The following is an 18,908-nucleotide window of genomic DNA, read 5'->3' on the forward strand; positions in this document are numbered from 1 at the left end:
CAATAGATGGGCAGTTGGGAGAAGACAGATATCAACTGAGGCTATATACTAGGCTGAAGCACAAATTAAGAGGACAGACAAGGGGGAAGTGCTTTTTAATCATGACCATATATAACTCAGTTTCAAGGGAAGATTGAATAAAGTCGAATTTAAGAGTTGAGTCTTCACAGAAGCTGGAACTTTAGTGGCAGTCAGGTAGACAGCGCAGAGCAAACAGGAATCGTCTTCACCCACAAGAATCATTATCAGCAGCTTATTTCTAAACAGAAAGATATATGTGAACATATTTCAAGTTACAGCTTTATGCTTTCTCAGCATAGCCTTTAAAAGGGTTGCCTTTGAGTTGCAGTTATAAGCATGAACGTGTACCTGCATGTTAAGTAATTCTTCAATCTTATTCTGGATCTGTCCATATACATCATTAAACAGCTCCTCCTTTGATTTTGTTCCATTCAAGTGCACTTAAGTAAGAAAGTAAAATAAGAGAGCTGTAATTTAATGTTTTTGTAAGCCTGCCAGATCCTAATTTAAAGAGCATGCACTTGACAGGTATTGGAGAAATACACTCCATCCACCTGCTTCAACTCCTCTCATGTATCTAACCAGTATGAAAAGCGCTCTCATAAAGCAACCTTTCAAAAGTGCTTTTGTCATTAAAGACTTACCCACATCAACTCCAAGATCTTCCATTATCTTCCTGTGCTTTACATACATAGGCCACACATGGCCATCAAACAATCCAGGTGGATCTGGTACAGTGTAATTCCTTGAACTGTAAATTGAGACATTGTTATTCAAAAGTAGTCTAATCACAGTTTAGGGAAGCAATGGGTAGTTAATTCACTTTCTCTACACACTAGCCCGAGCTCATTGCTTCCAATGTAGTTTCTAAGCTTATCAAAAGTCAGTCTTTAACATAAGCTGCAAGCATAAGGATACCCCCAGAAAGCTGGAATTTGATGTGCGGGTCCTAAGTATTCAAGATGCAGAGAGGATTCCTAAGACAGACTGATCTTAACATTGATGAATAGCTTTCTTTTAAAGCTTTACCAGAACTTTGGATAAAATAGCTGTCTGCTTATTCCTCTGAAATGTAACTTTTTCAAGTTTAACATGTTTCATTTGCATTAGTAACAGTGTATGCATACAACAATACAGCCAAATATAAAATCCCAGGATAGTTCCAAGACGTGGGAACCATGTCATTGGAAAACCACAAAGGGAGAAAGCCTCTTGAAAAACCTGTGCTGAAACTGAGCTTTAGTCTCACATACGCAATAGCTTTTGTGTTTGTTTGGTGAAGGAAGCTACAGTCTTTTAGCACAGCAGGTACACTAGTGTTTAAGCTTTCTTATCTAAAGGCTTTAAAGAGAAACAAAGCCTTGAACAGAGTAAGATGCTATTGGGCTAGCAAGGGAACTTAGAAAGATAAACTTACCTTCTTCTCCTTTTACATTCTTCATATGGAATGGAAAGGAAGTACCGATGGTGGAATACGTCAATCAATGGCCTGAAAGAGATACATCTGGTTACAGCTGGACTCTTTGGTTAGTAGCAAGAAATCCATTTCCTGTACCTAGAGCTATCTTCAGACTTGTGACACCTGAACTCAGCAGTAGTCGGTACCAGCTGCTAACTCTTTGTTTAGGACAGGTCTTTTTATTCCCTCGGAGGTTTACCTGTCATGTAAAAGTCAACATATATGAAGTCACATTTGATCACCTGTAGGTGTAAAGTAGAAAGCCTTCAACAATAAGAATGTGGATTGTTTCATCTCCTCCTTCCTTATCTTGTAAGATTTGGGCATCCAGTGTGTTGTTGATCCCATGAGAACGTTCAAACTTGACAGGGTTTTTTATCCAAGCATTTATGGTACTCATCATAGCTTCCATATCTAGTGCACTAATCACTAAGATAAAAAAGACAACTATCATTAAGCAGTAATTAAGTATCATCTAGTAATAATCAGTACAAAAATAGTGCACATAAAGCATCAAATTTTGAGTTTTAGAGTTACACTTTGATAATGCTGTAAGCAAAGCCTTACCATCATACTGTTTAAACCCATCTTCAACTTCTATTTCATCTTGGGGCTGAAACAGTGATAAGAAAGAAAACTGCTTGGTCAGGACAGCTCCTGGGAAGCTTGATACCCACTTCAAAGCAAGATTCAAGCTCCCAACCCCGAAGCTAGGAAGAGGAATCTTAACCCTGCACCAGGTTTCTTTGCATGCAGATAAAAAGCAGTAGTAATGAGGCCAAGATAAAGCAGCCTGCTCCTCTATCTTCCCACCAACACAAGCACGCCGTGTAGCACTCCAAGAAAATGGAAAGTCACGGGGAGGTGTGACAGCGCAGGCTTATCCCCCAGCCGCCCCGGCCACCCCAGCCGCGCGTTGCCGAGGACCCGCCGCGGAGGGCGCGGGGAAGGAGCGGCGCGGGCAGGGCGGCAGAGGCGGCGGGCAGGGCGCCAGGGCGAGCGGGCGGAAGCAGGCGGGGGTCACCCCTCGCCTTCCCCCGCCCTACAGAGGGCGGCCGGCACCCGCCTCACCTTGAAGAAGTCATCCTGGTGCACCACGCTGCAGTTGGGCAGGGCCTGCATCAGCCGGCGGGTCAGGGTGGTCTTCCCGCCGTTGGTCACCCTGCGGCGAGAAGCCACCGGCCGTCGGCGAGGGCGGCGGGACACGTGTGCGCGCGCTGCTCGCGCCACTGCGGCAGCAACACGAGGAGGGCCGGGTGGGGGAGGGAAGCGCGCCCGGGCCCGGCACCCCCCCCATCCAGAGCCGCCCCCCCCCCTTCCGCCGGCGCGGCCCGGCCCGGCCCACGGCTCTCACCCGCCGATGCCGATGATGATGTTCATGGCGCCTCCGGCAGCCGCCCGGCCCGACTCCTACAGCCTGTTCCCGAGGGGAGGGGAGGGGAGGGGAGGGGGAAGGAAGACCCGGCGTCTCCGGTACCGGCCGCCTACGTGCCTGAGCCGGGACCCGGGGAAGGGAGGGGAAGAGAGGGGCTGGAGAAAGAGGAGAAGGTAGAAAGGGGAGAAGCCCAACGTCAACTGCTGGGCAACGCCATGGTGGCCGGAGGAGGGAGCAGCAGCAGAGCTGGTCCGCGCTGCACCAGAGCGCTCCGCAAAGGGAGGCCGGCACCCGCCGCATGGGCCTTCCCCTCACGCTCCTGGGCGCCCATTGGGCGGCTGCCACCGCAGCCAATGGAGAGCGCGCGACGCGGACTCCTCGCGGCTATTGGGCAGGGCGCGTTCACTCATGCCCGATAGGGCTACAGCGCTGCCGCTCGGCGGCGCTCGCTGGCTGCCGCCTCGGGGGGCGGGCAGTTGCGCCAATGCCAGGAGCATGGCGCGCCTGAGGCGGGAGGGGGGGGTGGGCTAGTGGCGGCCGCGCGGCGTGGGTGTGTCGCGGCGGGGCCCGCGCGCTCCCTCAGGTTCTGCGGGACCCGGTGCCGCGGGGGATCGGCCCCGCTGCCACTGACGGCCCAGCGGGCGGCTCGGTGCTGCTGGGCTCCGTTGCGGAGGGGGCGAGCGCCCTGAGGCAGCGTGAGGCCGGGCCCCGCGCCCTGAGGGAGGTCGAAGCAGGTGTCGGTTCCGCCGCCGCGTCCTCAGGCCGTCCGGCCGTCCGCCCCACCCCCACCCCAGGGGCTGTTACAGCGGCTCTGGCGGCAGGACCCGCCTGAGGCGGACGGCCGCGGCCGGGCCGTGCCCCTGGGTTTGTTAGCGGGGAAAGGCCGCGGGATGGAGGGGCCGTGGGGGCACGGCCTTCCCTGCGGCGTGAGTCAGGCAGGCAGGGCTGCCCGCGGCGGGCGGGGGCGGCTGCTCTGTGGCAGGGTGACCCCTGCAGTTCTTCAGAGTAAAAGGCGCCAGCAGCTCCGCGAGCATCTTCTGCGTTCAAGGTCAAAACCCGTCCTTAGGCCAGGAAATCGGGGAGGTTTAATGGGCGCGTAGAAATTTGACTGGGAAACAGCGTGGAGAGTTTGTCTTCTGGAATCCCCCGGTCTCAACAGAAGGGCAGTTCCCTGCTCCTGTGACTGCAGCACCGCACCTTCCCTGGGCCGCTGCCTTTGTCCCCTGGCTGCGGGCTGCCAGTGCCCCAACTCCTGCAAACTGCAGAATACCACAGGACTGGAAACTGCTGTGCCCCTGAGTGACTAAACCTTTCCTCGTTAAGACATTTTCCCTTCTATGAAGAAACAAAATTTACGGTCACAGCCTTTTTTTTTTTTTTTTAATCGAATCTGAGTTTATTCTTAGTAACATTAACTTCCGTAATTTGCAGTCTGGTAATTCAGTTCAGCATGTTTACAATACCAGTGGTTGGTGTATTGCCAGCTGCTCAGCTTGCTTCTCATCTTTTTGTGAGTTTTACTAATTTTCTTCTGGTAAGACTCCAGGCAAATCTCAGTTGATTTTTCTCACATTTATTTTTAACTTCCAAACAGCACACATCATTTGGTCTCTTGGCTTTTCTTTTTTTTGAGAGGGAATGGACAGTTAGTTAAAAATGCATTTTTTTTATTTTGTGACTAGCCTATTTCTACTTTAAAATAGAGGAGCTGCCTTGGTGGTTTTTTGTTTGTTTGTTTTAATGTGTCTGTCTACTTAGCTTTTAAAAGGAGAAGCTTCAAATCTCAGAGACTACACCCAAATTCCTTAGATTAACAATACCAACGCACTTAAATTAATGGAGGTCTCGGGTAGAACCCTATTCTCAGCTTTCTATGAAGCTCCAGGATGACAGAAGGCCAATATCTAATCATGCTACTTAATAGTGTTGTTATGTAATTTGAGGACATCTCAAACTAAATTTTCAATCTGTACATATACTAGTAAAATCAGGATGCCATTTCCAAGCAGTTAAACTCACTCTACAGCAGGATTTCAGCTGTTTGGCTTTAAGATTCTTCCAAAGTCTTGGTAATGTATTGTTTTTTACTCTTCACCTTTGACCAAGCAAGATGCACTCTTAAAGTTTTGTGTTCAAAACTGCTTTTTGATCTGGAAATACAACTTCCGCTGTTTTTTACCATACCTTGCTGTTCAAATATGTAAACATAGAACTGTTTCAGTATTTTAACATGATGTAAATATCAAATGAGCAAAGTAAGGATAACGAACAAACTAGAAGCACAGTGGTTTCTAGAATGACAGGCTGAAATATGCTTCTCACATCAATTCAGTACTGAGAGAGCCGGAATGAAAATGGCAACAACTGGACTCAAAAGTTATCACAATTTAACAACTCGGTTGGGGCAGAGTGATGGTAGTCTGCGTCTGATGTGTGATAATACACACTAACTTTACACTCATTGTCTTTCACTAACAGCTCAGAGTCAAGGATTTGTCACGATCAGACCTTGAATCTAAAGGCTAATTGTGAAGAATAGATATGTTAGTGTATGAAGATTACCGTGCATCTCTCTTGTCTGGAAAGGGAGAAATCTTCTGTTTTGATTCAGGCAAACATTCTACACTTCATACAGAATCAATATTTTGTAAGTAAAATACAGGAATGTTTTTAATACTTTTTAACACACAGCAATGGTGGAACAAATTGAATGTTACGCTTTGTAAAGTGTATATAAACATTCATAAAGCTCTCGGGCACTTTAAGGCTACGGACCCCAGAATGGATGTGCATCCTGCCCATCGCATTCAACATCTGTGTCTGCGTGTGCTAGCCATTTCCCTGGCCCTTTGTCTCTCTCTCCTCGATGATACTGCTGCTATGGTGAAAAATAGAGAGAAAGAACAACAGGATATTGTCCAATTCTGGTCTGTGTGCCAACAGTGACAAAATGTTGTTTTCTCCTCGATTTGGGGGTTCTTGTTGGCTTTTATTAGTCCTGGGCAAGCCTGAAGGCATTAAGATGTTTTTAAAATTCTTCCAGTTAGTGTGGAAACCTTGAATCTGTGGGAGGAAGGTGGTGTCCCATGCCCTGGTGCAGACATTCCTGTCCTGGAGGATGATACTCTGACTCCTGCAGAGGAAAAGAAGACTTGTGTTGTAAAACACAACAGGAAGGCGTCCAGCGCTGCTGTGTGCCAGGAGGACACCTGCAGAGCTGCCGCAGGAGTGGAAGTGAGCCACAGGCTGTATGGATAGTGCTGATAAAACTGCATGGCTGCACAAATCTGACGCCAAAGTAGGGCGCTATTTTTGGTTTCCGTTCTGCTTTTCTGACACCTGTATGTAAGCGTGAAGTGCACAACAGACTTCCGCAGCGCCTCACAGAGCGAAGGAACTGTCGCAGGGTATGGGATCACAGTGAAGCATTCTTGTTTAGCAATGAGGATTAATTATAACCCAGGAATGTGAACTGTAAATGCGCTGGAGTTGCCAAGACAGGAGCTGGCTGTGTTCCAGTGCTTGAATGAGGATGTACCATCCCGTCAGGACTCACTGAGAGCAGCAGGTAAGACCCAGGTATGCCTGGAGCCCCATCGAGGTAGATGGCCGAATGCTGGGGGGTACAGTGAGAGGAGAGTAGGTGTTCAACCATTGTTTTGGGATGGGGATGTTTCTCTAATTTGATGCTTGTCTCAGTCAGCCTGCTTTCAAAATAGGTTATTAGTGTACAGTGATGCAATTTATGATTTTTAATAAAATCTTGGCTTTGATGCAGTCTCCTTAACATGAAATAAACCTCCAAAAATTGCAACTAATGTGAAGGGTAGGCAAAAGCTTCGGCTTCTGCATGTTCTTACGGTTGTGTGGGCCAGTGTCCCTTCTTTGCTGCACCCAAACAAGGAGTCAGTGGTGATAAAGACCATTGTGAGAGGATGAAGTGAGGTGAGAAATGATAATTGAGCCAGATAAGGAGTTGTATTAATACTACTCAGGATAAAATGGAATAATATATGACACATTCTGCAGTAATGCACCATATAGGCCACCTAAAGCGAAAAGGCAAATGTAACAAATGCTTTGATAGATAAATGTCAGAAATTTTAAAAATCTGCTTGAAGTGTGAGAAGTGATGAAGTGTAAGAAAAACACAAAGGTGAAAGAAATAGATGTGCTAATTACATAATTGTGGAACTACATAAGAAATGCCTGTGAAAGGGGAAGCTTATGCTGTTTGGTTGTGAAGACTTCAGTGGGAGTTCAGAAAGACTGAATTCATGAAGCTGTAACTTCTGTTAAGCTGTAAGTTTTGGAAAAAAAAAAAACAAAACAAAACAAAACAACAAACCCCTTTCTCAATTAACATGTTGAAATACTTTTTTAATGATCTGGGTTATGAAAAACTTGATAGGAAAGGCTACTCGCTAGCCCTGGGTTTGATTTGAAGGAAGATATATATATTTTTTTTTAAAGTCAGTAACCACTAAAAAGTTGTTTTTTATCATAGCTTCAGGGCAGTTAAGGTCAGTGAGTTCCCTCATTGTGTATCCAGTTCAGAAGTGTTGTGTTAATAGTTTTATACCTTTTGGGAAGCTCTAGGCTCTGTCTGATGAGCAGTTTCTGCTGCTGGTATACAAAGCTCTTTTTCTCTCTTCTAAGGGCTTTTTGGAGTTGTAGAATACTCTTTACTTTGAGCTTTTCTATGTCTGAGAAGAGTAAGTGTATCAGATGTAAGATGGAGACTTCCTTTTGGGCCAGTTTGTAAATGTTAAGCATTCAATCTGTTGTGTTTCAAAGCTGTTTTCTTTTGAAATACTAAACAGTTCATAAGTATTGGCCAGCTCTACTTACAACCAGATCACAGACTGTTAAACAAGACACGACTTCATTCTAGCATTGCTTTTATTACGCTTCTGTAAAGAAACCAGAACTTACACTACTGGCTGTCTGGGAGTAAATGTACAGAGTTCTTAACCCTGATTTCTGACATGAATGTACTGATTTCAAATTGATGCTACTCTTCTGTCCAGGTATGTTTTAAGAATTTTACAGTCTTGTTTTAGTTTTCTGAAGTGTCTATTGTTCAATAACTGTTACAAGACTTTGATATATTTTAGTATAAATTTACATAATAATCTCTTTGCAGGTGTACTTATCGGATGCTTTCTGTGATCTTTACCAGTGAATCTGCATAATTTCTTCCTAAACTTGCTTTAGAAACTGCCTCTTGGTCTTCATACTGCTTTAACTCCCAGGGAAATAATTACACTTAACAAGACCTTATTACCTACTGAAAAATATAATGACTGAATTCCTGGTTTGTTTTAATTGGTGCAATGGTGAACAGCCTCAACCGGTAGGTAGATGCACAACTGCCATCCTTTATCAGATTTGAGATTTCCTCTTTCAGTTATGTGGAAAACCCTTTCATTGTCATGTTGTTTTAATTCGTTTGGGCTAAGTAATGTAAATGCTAAAAATGGACACGTTGAACTATGTTTAAACTATGTATGTTTTGTAAGAAGCTTTGGCCATGTGACTGTTTGCAGTTCTCAGGCCCCGACTTTCCAACATTAAAGTAGGTTTTTGCTAAAATTCAATTAGCAGTTATAAAAGTGACTTTGACTCTCTCTTACTGCAAACAGTCTGAAACTTCAGCCCGGTTGCAATGAGGAGTCATTAGGGGTCACTACTGACCGTCTTTTAACTCAGATGCTTGTTTCTTTCTGAAAGCTGCTCATGTTTTCTGAATAGAGACCTAAGATATCTTCTTTCTTATAGAAGAGGCGTCGAAGACTGGACCGGAATATGATAGGAGAACCAATGAACTTTGTACACACAGCGCATGTTGGGGCAAGAGAGATGAGTAGTGACTATTCATCAGTAAGTGTGCACCTCTTGGATAAGTAGAAATCTCCACTCAGTAACCTGTAGAGCAGGTAGCTAATAAAATACTAGGTAACTGTAAGAGAGAAAAAATCTGACTTTTTTTTTTATCAATAGAATAGCATCAGCACAGAACTGTCCTTTGGTTTGTAAACATAAGATACTGTGGAAGATATATTCAGCAAAAAGTGCTCATTTCCCCAGTTATCTTTATGTATGATGAGAACCTTTTGGATTAGGATTCTGTGGATGCACTTGATACTAGGTCCAGATAACAAATCACCCTGAAGTCGAAGTTGTCCCAGGGTGAAGGATGTAAGAATAAGTGGATTTTGGATAGCAAGACCCATCTTATGCACTGACTTAAAATAGTATTTAACAATCCTGGGTTTAGTTGTTATTTCTCCCTACTGCCGTTGGGACCCAGCACTGCAAACATATGGCTCACCTGTCTCTTCAAAGTGATGCTTTTAATAATTGCTGTGGCAACCAGGCTTTATCAGATGCATGTTCTAATAAGCTTTTTTCCTAGGCTGTATCAATTCAGGACCACATGAAGTCTAAAGGTGGCTACACAAATGGCACTTCTGCAACTGTTGACATCTAGGAAACTGAGAGAAGGCTGAAGTCTGCTCTGTCTTATGAGGACCTCCCGGACTGTGCTTTCGTATTCTCTAAAAGCTCTTTATCATGGAGTAGAGAGAGTACTTGAATTATAAATAGGTCAGTTTAAGCTTTGGTGTTCTTAGCACAATAGTTTCTGAAGGAGTTATGGTAAATTATCCTTAAAATGGGCTGTCATGGTAGTATTGTAGTAGCACCTGTAATTTGTCACTGTGGGTGACTTCCTAGCTGTGTCCCAGAAACCTCACAAAGTTGTCTTGTAGGGTGGGATTGAAAGTCAGTATGAACTGTCTGGGATTTTGACCTCTGTCTTTTTCTCCCCTCAAGAAATGCAGAGGCTGATTTAATTGGAAGATATCACATTTGCACTTCTTACATGGGCTAAACTGAATTGCTAAGTAGGATCTTATCGCCTTTAATATAACTTTGAACCTGTTTTTTAGATGGCTTACAACATAATGCATAGATCTACTGAGCTTTACTTTGGTATTTTTTTTAATGTCTTTTCATGGGGAACAAACTCTAACATAATAGTTAGCTGAGTCTGCAAAACCCAGCGAAACTTCTGCCCTGCTGTGATAACGCTTTGGTAGCTAAAAATGGAGGGTTTGCAAACATACCCACTCTCGAATGAGGCTTAGAAAAACAGACATTTCTCTCAATTACTGGGCTACCTCCCTTCCATACATGCACTAGTGTGACTGACGGGTATTACTACAACACAGCTAATAATATGTACCAGTTAACTTCAAGTGCTGCTACAATATGCTCACAACTGTGTATTAATTTTGCGTGACTACTATTGAATTTTAAACTAAACGTATTTAAGATCACTCTCTCTGTTACCTATCTGTAACAGTGATTACACAGGACTTCAAGGGATATCTCACTTGTCTTGAAATTAAGGATCCAGAAAGAGTAGGGGAAATTAAGGATCCAGAAAGAGTAGGGTGGGGTTTTTTTTTAGATTAACTAATTTTTTTTCTTGCATATGGTTTAAATAGAAAGTATGGTGTGCATACTTTAAACATACATGTTTAAACATACTTTATACATACATGTTTAAATAGAAAGTATGCATTAACCCCCCTCCCCATATTTAAGGGCCAAAGAGGAAGAGAGAATGTTACTTTCTGTAGCAGTCAACAGCTCGTCATAACATTCTGCCACCACATAAGAGAAATCTGATATCCATGTCTTGTTAGTTCCTTACTCTTGAATTAGAATGCATGCCAAATTTTAATATATTTTAAAATTAGCATGAGTTAGCTGTACATTTAGCTTTTTTAAGTCTTTCATATTCCTGTCTTCTAACTTCAGTTTTATTCCAATAGCCTAGTTAAGTACAGAGTTCAAAGAAGCTAAATCCTGTATACTGTTGAGGAAGCATAAAGTGGCCAAGTTATTTTAAAGAATAGATTCTACTTCATCTGCTATTAAATTGAGTTCATGCATTCATTGGTCCATACCTGCCCAGAAAAAATAGTGGTAGGCAGCTGTCATGAAGAAAATGGGGGTTGTATTTTGTTAACACTGTAAGAAAACAAATTACATGGGAGTTAGTATTTCCTGAAGACCCATTCAGTATGTTTCAGATTAGTGGAATATGCATAACTAGAAATAAAGGAGTTGGTGATCAAGTCAGCAGCGTGATCTGGTTTAAAACTAACCTATTTTCATCAGACTATATAGTATTATATAGGACCATATTAAAGTGTCACATCATTAAAAGGAAATGTTTTGCTATTGCATTAAGAATACCATTACTTTTTAAACCTAAACAAACATAAAAGCATGCTTAGGTATTTTTTTGTTGCCTATTTAGAAACCTTATCTAGCTGTAATCTGTCATGTAACCGGGTATAAACCTATCTTGGTTATAATAAATCTGTTGAACTAGGCATTTGCACTCTTTTCATGTTGTGGAAAATCTTGATATTTTCTCTGCACTGAAAACCTGTTGGTCAGGTGGACGGATCAGCATGGTTAGAACTTCTATTGCACAAAATCAAATTTCTCCACTAGAGAGCACAATTTTACATCAAGTCTTTGCTTTTATGCAAGCTATTACTCCATTGTGGGGTTTGGTTGGTTGTTGGATTTTGCTGCATTTTATTCCAGTCAAGCTCAAATAAGACCAAAGGATCCAATTTTTTAATCTATGTTGTAGGCTGTGAAGACCTTGTATCAACACAACATGGCAATGAAACATTACTGCTCTGACTTGATGGCATTTTATCATTTCTTTTTGTAGTCGGAACTAAAATAACTTGCAAGAGGAGCAGGATCAAGTGTTTTGTATGTTGTCCATCAGAGTCTCAGTATATGTTTGCGTTCTTAAAAAAAAAAAAATTCGGGGTGGGGGAGTAACTGTTATTTTAAATGCTGTCTGTCTTATCCCTTGATGTCCCTGATAGGCTTTACTGACTATCCCATAATGCTGCATAAACCTGCAGTCAGTATACAGAAAAGGTATTTGGCTTTTTCACAACAACAAAATATGTCTTTTTACCTCCTGTAGAGCAGCTTTATAACAATTGTGTGGTGTCATGCTATGTTGCAAGTTAGCCTGTAATAGGATAACTTGCAACCCAGGCAATCGTTTGTATGGTCTTGCCGTATTAGACTATCAGGTGCCTCTGTAGCGTCCACTCCGTATAGACAAAAAATGTTTGAGGTATTAACAAATACCTTCAATCTTACTGTGCCAGCAAGAATAAGCACAATTTGACAATGCTAAATTCTGAGGAGGTATGTTTATGAAACTCATTAGATGTTATTAAATGCACTAAGACTGGAAAAAAAAAATCAAATCTGTCAGTGAACGATGATCTCATGGCTGCTCTTGATTGTGTTTGAATTTGCTTTGCTATGAGCACTGTGACACTGACATAAAACCCCAACAGTTGAAGATAAGAACAATCTGGTCTGCCTTTCGTAATCGCTGTGGAGATAGACGAGATGAACTACAGGGAGGAAACCGTGCTGTATTACAGTGGTGTCAAAAAGATCTCCTCTGGTGAGTGGGTTCCTGTGGGGCTTCCAGATACTTTGTGGTTCTGCAGACTTGGTTAGTCAAGAATCTCAAGCAGTTGTTTAAAGCACTGCACTATGAAATCATTCAGATAAAGTTTGGTGGCCAATGAATAGAAGGAAGAGGCTAGATCTTCCTTCCTAGCATTCATGTCTTCTCCAGAGAACAAACAAACACTTCAATGGAACTGATTAGAAGGAGTACTTGCAGTACTTTGCTTCACTAGGTTTTGCTTCTAGCTTATGGCTTCTGAAGGTAGACTTGCAATTCTGGAATCTTTAAGACAGGTGAAACACTAAGTGTTAATACGTCAAAGGTGTGGAGCCCTGAAATAGGAAATTTTCTGGTTCATTAGATTGCAGATTGGCTTCAGGGCAGAAAACAAATACTAACCATAAAGAGAATGGGGGTTTGGGGGTTTTTGTTTTTGTTTTGGTTGGTTGGTTGGTTTGGGGTTTTTTTTGTTGTTTTGTTTTTTTAAACCAAGCCTGCTTGGAATAAATCTTTCTTATTTATCTATTTTTAAAAAGTAGAGACTTGCATTTTTAACTCCTTGCAGTTGTAGTACCACTCTATGTACCTTTCTGTCTTAACACAAGGGCTGGATCAACAGAGTTTAGACCCAAAGCAGCAGTTAATACTTGAAATTCAAAATTTTAGCTGCTTACCTCTACAGATGAAGCCCCTGTGCACCTAAGGAGATGCTCTAAGTGGTTGGTGCTTGGGCTTCTGCAGACAAACTGCCCTTTCTTCATACACGGTAATTTGTCTGGCACACAAGTTCCAAGTTACTTACATCAGTAGTTTTACTGTTGATATTCATGTGGTTACAGTGTATGTGTAAAAGGTTTCCTAGTCCTGTAGTGAATAATAGGTCCTCTCTAGGAACCGGGTTCTTGGACAGTTGTTTCCTCAACAGAGCTTCAAGGTGTGAAGTTACTTAAACTTAACCACCACGTGCAGTCCTGAGCCAGTTTTGTACTTGGCTATGTGAAAGCATAAAGTCTCCTTGTTATTGCTTAATTCTTCATACTCCAGGGAAGGTGGTCAAAGAGGCTAACGAGTGGAGCAGGAACTACAGAACAATGGGATATACGAGTGAGGCAGGTTTAGAAGCCACGGAGAGGCAATGTGGTGTATGTTTATGAGGAACAAGCAGGGAGCATGTCAATGTTTATCTGCAATGCACAGGACAGCTTTGCTGATACCAATTGGAACATACTCATAACGTGTGCATAATTGGTATATGGAGGAAATTGGGCACTTAAATGTGTGACTAAGCTGGGACTTTGAGACACAGATTGCCAATGTAACTTTAATGGATAGTAGTATCCTCTTCCTGCAGTGGCTTACAAAGCTGTTTTCAGAAAGTACAGAGCCACCCAGCAAGCTAGCGTTGGTTTCAGCAGTTGCAGACTGATGGCATGTATACATTTGGAAGACAAGATGGTGTTTTGTGTTTTGTTTTTTTTTCCTGATGAATGTGAGGTTTCAGATGCTCTTAAGTGCTGAGGCCTGATGCACCCAATGCTACCTTCATGGAACACAAAACAAAACTTAGAGTTAATACAAAATAGCAGTAGTAAAAAGACATTTGCCTTCAGTCCACCATGCTGCCAAAACTTCAGGGAAATGAACTAGATCCATCTGATATCCAGCTTCCAGGTGTTGTGAGAGTATGGATGGGTTGGAGCTGAGAGGTCGTGAAGACTTCCATGTGCCTGAGGAGGTTTGGGTGTTCTCCTGGACTATCTGCAGGCTGAAGAGGTCACTATGGCTACACCAGATTACTGTTAAGACCTTTTCTCCCAATGATACGTAGAGGAAGGAAACATGAAAGAAAATAGTGAAAGCACTTTGAGTAGGCAGGAACATTACTAGTATGTGTTCTTGTGCCTAAAAAGCTCCTAACTTGAGGTGCTTGATACCAAACTAGGACTGCTGTCTTCACCTGGGAACTTACAGATAAGCAAACTCATGTTATAATAAAACTATGCCCTGAAAGGAGCATAGGGAGAGTGAGGTGTCAAGGCCACCCATGGCATGGCATGCTTCGGCCTCTGCCTTGCCTAAACCCAGCCCTAACTGGCTTATCGCATGTTGCAGTATGGCTACTGAACACCTTGTGGTTGTCGCTTGCTCCATACATCCTGTTTCTGTGCATCCCATTAGTGTAACCAACATCCTAAAACATTACCCAAAAATGTAGTTCAATAGGGAGGAAGTTCTCTTAACCTAGTTTTAATCCTATTTAGAAAACAGTAGTAACGGACAAGAACAACAACTTTGAGGTGTCTGTTGAGACCTCTACAGTAAATTACTCCTGAAATCAAGGCCACAAAGCTGTACAGAAACTCCTTTACTCAGTGAACCTATTTATTTTTATTGTTTTGTTATTAAAACAATGTAAATGGGAAGAATATTCTCTTTATAACAAATTTTAACTTTCCTCGGATATTTGCATATAGATCCAAAGTGAACAAAATCAAGGTTAGTATTACTAAGGGCCCACCCTAATTCAGGGGAAAAAAAAAAGTTGAATAATGTCTTTTACTGTTTTAATATGTGTGTTTTAATATATATGTATATAGTTAGACCTTCATCTTAAGTAAGTAATGTGGAAAGAAATAATCCATTCTTTTAAACTGAAATTAGTATGATTGCTCTGGCTTACTGGAAGTTAAAAAAAAATTGACTTAAAATCTACATTTAAACTACTGAGAGAGAATTTGGTCTGCTTTTAAAGCTGACATTGGCCTGTACAAGTGGATGACTAACTAATTTCAGATTCTTCATCAAAGAGCTAGAAAGTGTTTGGTTCCAGGATTTTTTTTTTTTAGTGGTATATTTACATGCATCTGATCTTGCTAGTGCTTAAGACAGACATGTACATTTTTTGTAACTTACCTGAGCTGAGTCTAAAGGTGAATGAAGACTGTACTGATAACCAGCACTTCACAGTGAGCTGTCTGCAATTAGGGATTCGTAGATAAGGCAAAACAATGGCACTTATTCTAGACACAAGTCTATTTGTAAAAAAAATTGATCTAATATATGTAAGTTTGAAAGTCCAGTCTCAACATGTGCTGAAGCTGCATATTAATGGTGAAAGTAATATGCTTTTAAATGCGGTTACCCATGTTCACCCTCGCAGTCTCTACCACCAGGAAATATTAAAACCTGACTCAGTACCTTTTGAGGGTGTTGAGCTTGAAAATATAATTCAAAAGTAAGGTTTGCAGTCCTTCATTAATGCATGCTAATGTGACCTTGCTGTATAATGGCACATGAGGAAGGCTTTCACTAGTTTCTTTAAACTCCACCTTTGAAAATGGATTTGAATTGGCTGTTCTCCCCGCTGCATAATATCCAGTGGGCTAGGGTATCTCTCGCTACCATCAACTGATATTTTCTGGTGTTTAGATAAGGCTGTTAGTACATGGGGAAAAGTTCCTAGACATGTGTTTGTACTAATAAATAATTCTTAAATACCAGTCTTTCTATGCTTTGGATCATTCTCTTGCCAGGAGATAGAGGTCCCATCAGGCAGTTGCACATGCCCTCATCTTTGCCATGTGTGTATGTCTTGCGAAGATGGCAGGTTTCAGGAACAATGTTCCCCACGTCACTTAAATCAAGAGGTTTCACGGTGTTATCTTGCTGTCTTGTTCCAGGCTCCAGCCAAAAAGCTGTGAAAATACAAGTGCTGAAAGAGACACTACATAGGGCAGGGTAAAATTTTCTTTGATTAAGCCACTTCCTTTTCCTGGTCACCTGCTCTATTCTCCCCTAATACTCTACTGCCCACTGAATTGCTTAGAAATATATTTACGTTCAGTGTTTGGGTCAGTGTTCTGTCTTAGTTCTTAGAAATCAATACAACATACTAAAAATTCCTTCATCCCTTTGAAGCTTGTTTATTGATTAATGAACCCAAAATCCCCTCCTTAGTGATTTTTTTATATGACATAACTGTTTAGTAAGCAGAGTCTAGGCTCTTTTACAATCTTAGTCCTTTAAAAAATGTGCAATACGTTCTCTGAAATCTCTAATGCAGATAGCCACCCTTCTAAATCTGCCTACCTAACAAGGCACCTATTTTCTGTTTGTGGTATTTTATGCAAAATTAACAGAATTAGACAGTAATTAAAAGTTAAGCTAATAGAAGAGCAAATTTAATTGGATAAGGAGATGCAGGGAAAGGAACAGAAAAAGGCAGATTGGTTGGAATAAATTTACTGAAAAGCCGAGAGGCCGACAAATATGAAAAAAACATAAAGCAACATTTAATGCAATGGGAGAGTCAGGAGAAACAGCCTTGGAATGGAAGATGTTTTGGATGTCTTTCCTTGTGAGTCAAATAATTTGTGTTTAGAAGTGTCCGTGTATGGTGGAGAATAGGCAGGGGAAGGAAGCGATAATTTCATGATCCCTTTGAAAAGGATTTCCATATATGTATGTATACTATTATTCAAGCAGTTTCTTTTCTGTGCTAATGGTTATTTAGCTTCATTTTCCACCTTATAACTAATGTGCTCAAAGCCTACATTAAACATCTCTGTTCCTTAATATTTTGAAATGCTTCAGGAATACCTGAGCTGAGTTACAGATTTTATTTCATGTTGATGTTTTGGTTGGGAAATGGATTTTTCTGAGTGGCGTTTCTCTTCTTTTCTCTGATGGAAATAATTATGGTGGCATAGAAAGGATGCGGTTATTGGTGTGGATTTTCAGTACTACTGATTATGAACAGAAGTTGTTGTTCATTCCAAATAAGGAATTTCAGGTTTAAAACGGGGGAAAAGAGGGAGAATCTTCTAGGCTTTTAAGTCATTCTTTAGGCTCAGAAGGTCTTTATAACCTAGTTTTCTTGTGCCTTGGATTGGAAATAGCATACATGAATAAAATGTAGTTTTTCTCATAGTGCTGAAATCTGAGACTAGATCATCTGGGTTTAATTTGGTTACATGTTAACACTAACAGTAAAAATTAGGGACTACTTAAGTTGCCAATAAAGATTACCTAAGAAGTTTTTATTGATGTCCTGAATGTGAGCTGCCTGTGTCCTGAGCTAACACTGGGGCTCTTCAGTGCAGGTATTTCTAACCTGCACCGTCCCACTGGACTACAGGGGATGTGTTTAAGGTAAGAGATGTTTACACACCGTCTTTGAACATGCGTCAAGGCAGGGGAGATCAAACCAAACATAAACTTTTGGGGAGAACAATTTCCTTTTATTTAAAGGCAATTGTACTTCTAATATTTTTCCTCGGCCCACTTTTCTTCAGCTGTGGACAGAATTAAAACTGCTGTGCTTTCCTGGGGAATGCAAGGAGAGGGATTAGTATTTGGTAGGGCAGGACACCCTGTGGAATATGATCCTGTGAGCAGCTATGCACTTGCAATTCAAATGAAACACTTCCATGCCTGAAATACACTGTCGTATACATACCCTTCGCTCTCTACAGATCACAGAATTGATAGATTTATTGAAGTAATCTGTATTAATCTGTCATCCAGATCTCAGATTCAGAAGCAGAGACAGTAGTTGGTGTCAAGTGTTGTGGTTACTCTGGCAACAGCACCAAAATAGAAACATGCAGACAGACAATGTACTAGCTGGGTTGGTTTGTTTTTTTTTGTTTTTTTTTTTTTTTTAAATACCAATTCTGCATGGAATATGAATTATGAGCTGTGTCATGGTGTGCTGTTATCTTTCACTGTTTAAATACATCAAATTGTTAGACACACTTTTGCAGCCTAGCAAGTCTACAAGGTGCATAAGCTGTTCTGTTGTCACTGTGGGGGGAAGCTTGCCTCTTATCAAAATATCTGTATTGATCAAACACTACTTATTTACAGGTAGGTAAATGTTATTAAGATTTTTATACCAACAGAACAGCTTATTGAAAATTTGCCTTACTGTGGTGAGAAATGTTCCTCAAATTCACGCAAAGGGAAAACCATGCATGCAGGAACCTCCTTCCTGTACAGTAATAACTAATAACCACTTAGTTTGTGAGCGACCCAAGCAAGTGGGTTACCCACTTGAGGCTTGGATTCACTAATGCTGGATCGCAGCTCAGCTCTCCTCCTCTTGCCTCCACTGTCTCCCTCACAGCCACATCCCCTCCTTCACCCATCATCGTCCCTATCTTTGCCTTTTCCCCTTTCCTAGCCCTTCCCCGCAACCCATGCTTGAAAACCTCACGGAAAGATGTTGCACAACTTCCCCAGCTGGTAAATCAGAGCTGTTTCTGCTCTCCTCCAAATCATTGCTGGCTCTTGCCTCTGCTGCACCACAGCCCCTTCCATGCTTTCAAAGCCTGGAAAATATTTGTGATTTATTTTTTTTTAGTGCAAACAATGTCAATTCCCTTCGATCCTTTGTTATAGGCCATGCTTTGCTGTTTCGTGTACTTGTTGCTACCCCTGAGGACCCCCCGCTACCCTCACCCTACCTCCCCCACGGCCCCCTCATCCCGACACACAAGGCGAGGTGGATTTGT

General features: G+C 41.9%; 2 protein-coding genes across 2 annotated transcripts; one reads left to right on the forward strand and one right to left on the reverse strand.

Moving 5' to 3' along the window:
- Window positions 1-65: 65 nt before the first annotated feature.
- On the reverse strand, window positions 66-3,141 carry LOC309676080 (nicotinamide riboside kinase 2-like). The gene is made up of 8 exons (XM_082488543.1): window positions 2,835-3,141; window positions 2,552-2,642; window positions 2,048-2,093; window positions 1,723-1,909; window positions 1,439-1,510; window positions 666-772; window positions 370-461; window positions 66-259 (listed from the first exon to the last, which is right to left on the reverse strand). Exons 1-8 carry the CDS (start codon window positions 2,858-2,860, stop codon window positions 254-256), a joined length of 627 nt encoding a protein of 208 aa, XP_082344669.1. The 5' UTR covers window positions 2,861-3,141; the 3' UTR covers window positions 66-253.
- A 5,016-nt stretch (window positions 3,142-8,157) lies between these two features.
- LOC309676183 (CDC42 small effector protein 2-B-like) lies at window positions 8,158-9,348 on the forward strand (the record flags this gene model as incomplete). Its single annotated transcript, XM_082488675.1, has 3 exons — window positions 8,158-8,211; window positions 8,637-8,738; window positions 9,274-9,348. 3 exons carry the CDS (start codon window positions 8,158-8,160, stop codon window positions 9,346-9,348), a joined length of 231 nt encoding a protein of 76 aa, XP_082344801.1.
- Between the last annotated feature and the right edge of the window lie 9,560 nt (window positions 9,349-18,908).

This window comes from Vanellus vanellus, assembly GCF_965231255.1.
Source record: "Vanellus vanellus genome assembly, chromosome: 11".
Lineage (NCBI taxonomy): Eukaryota > Metazoa > Chordata > Aves > Charadriiformes > Charadriidae > Vanellus > Vanellus vanellus.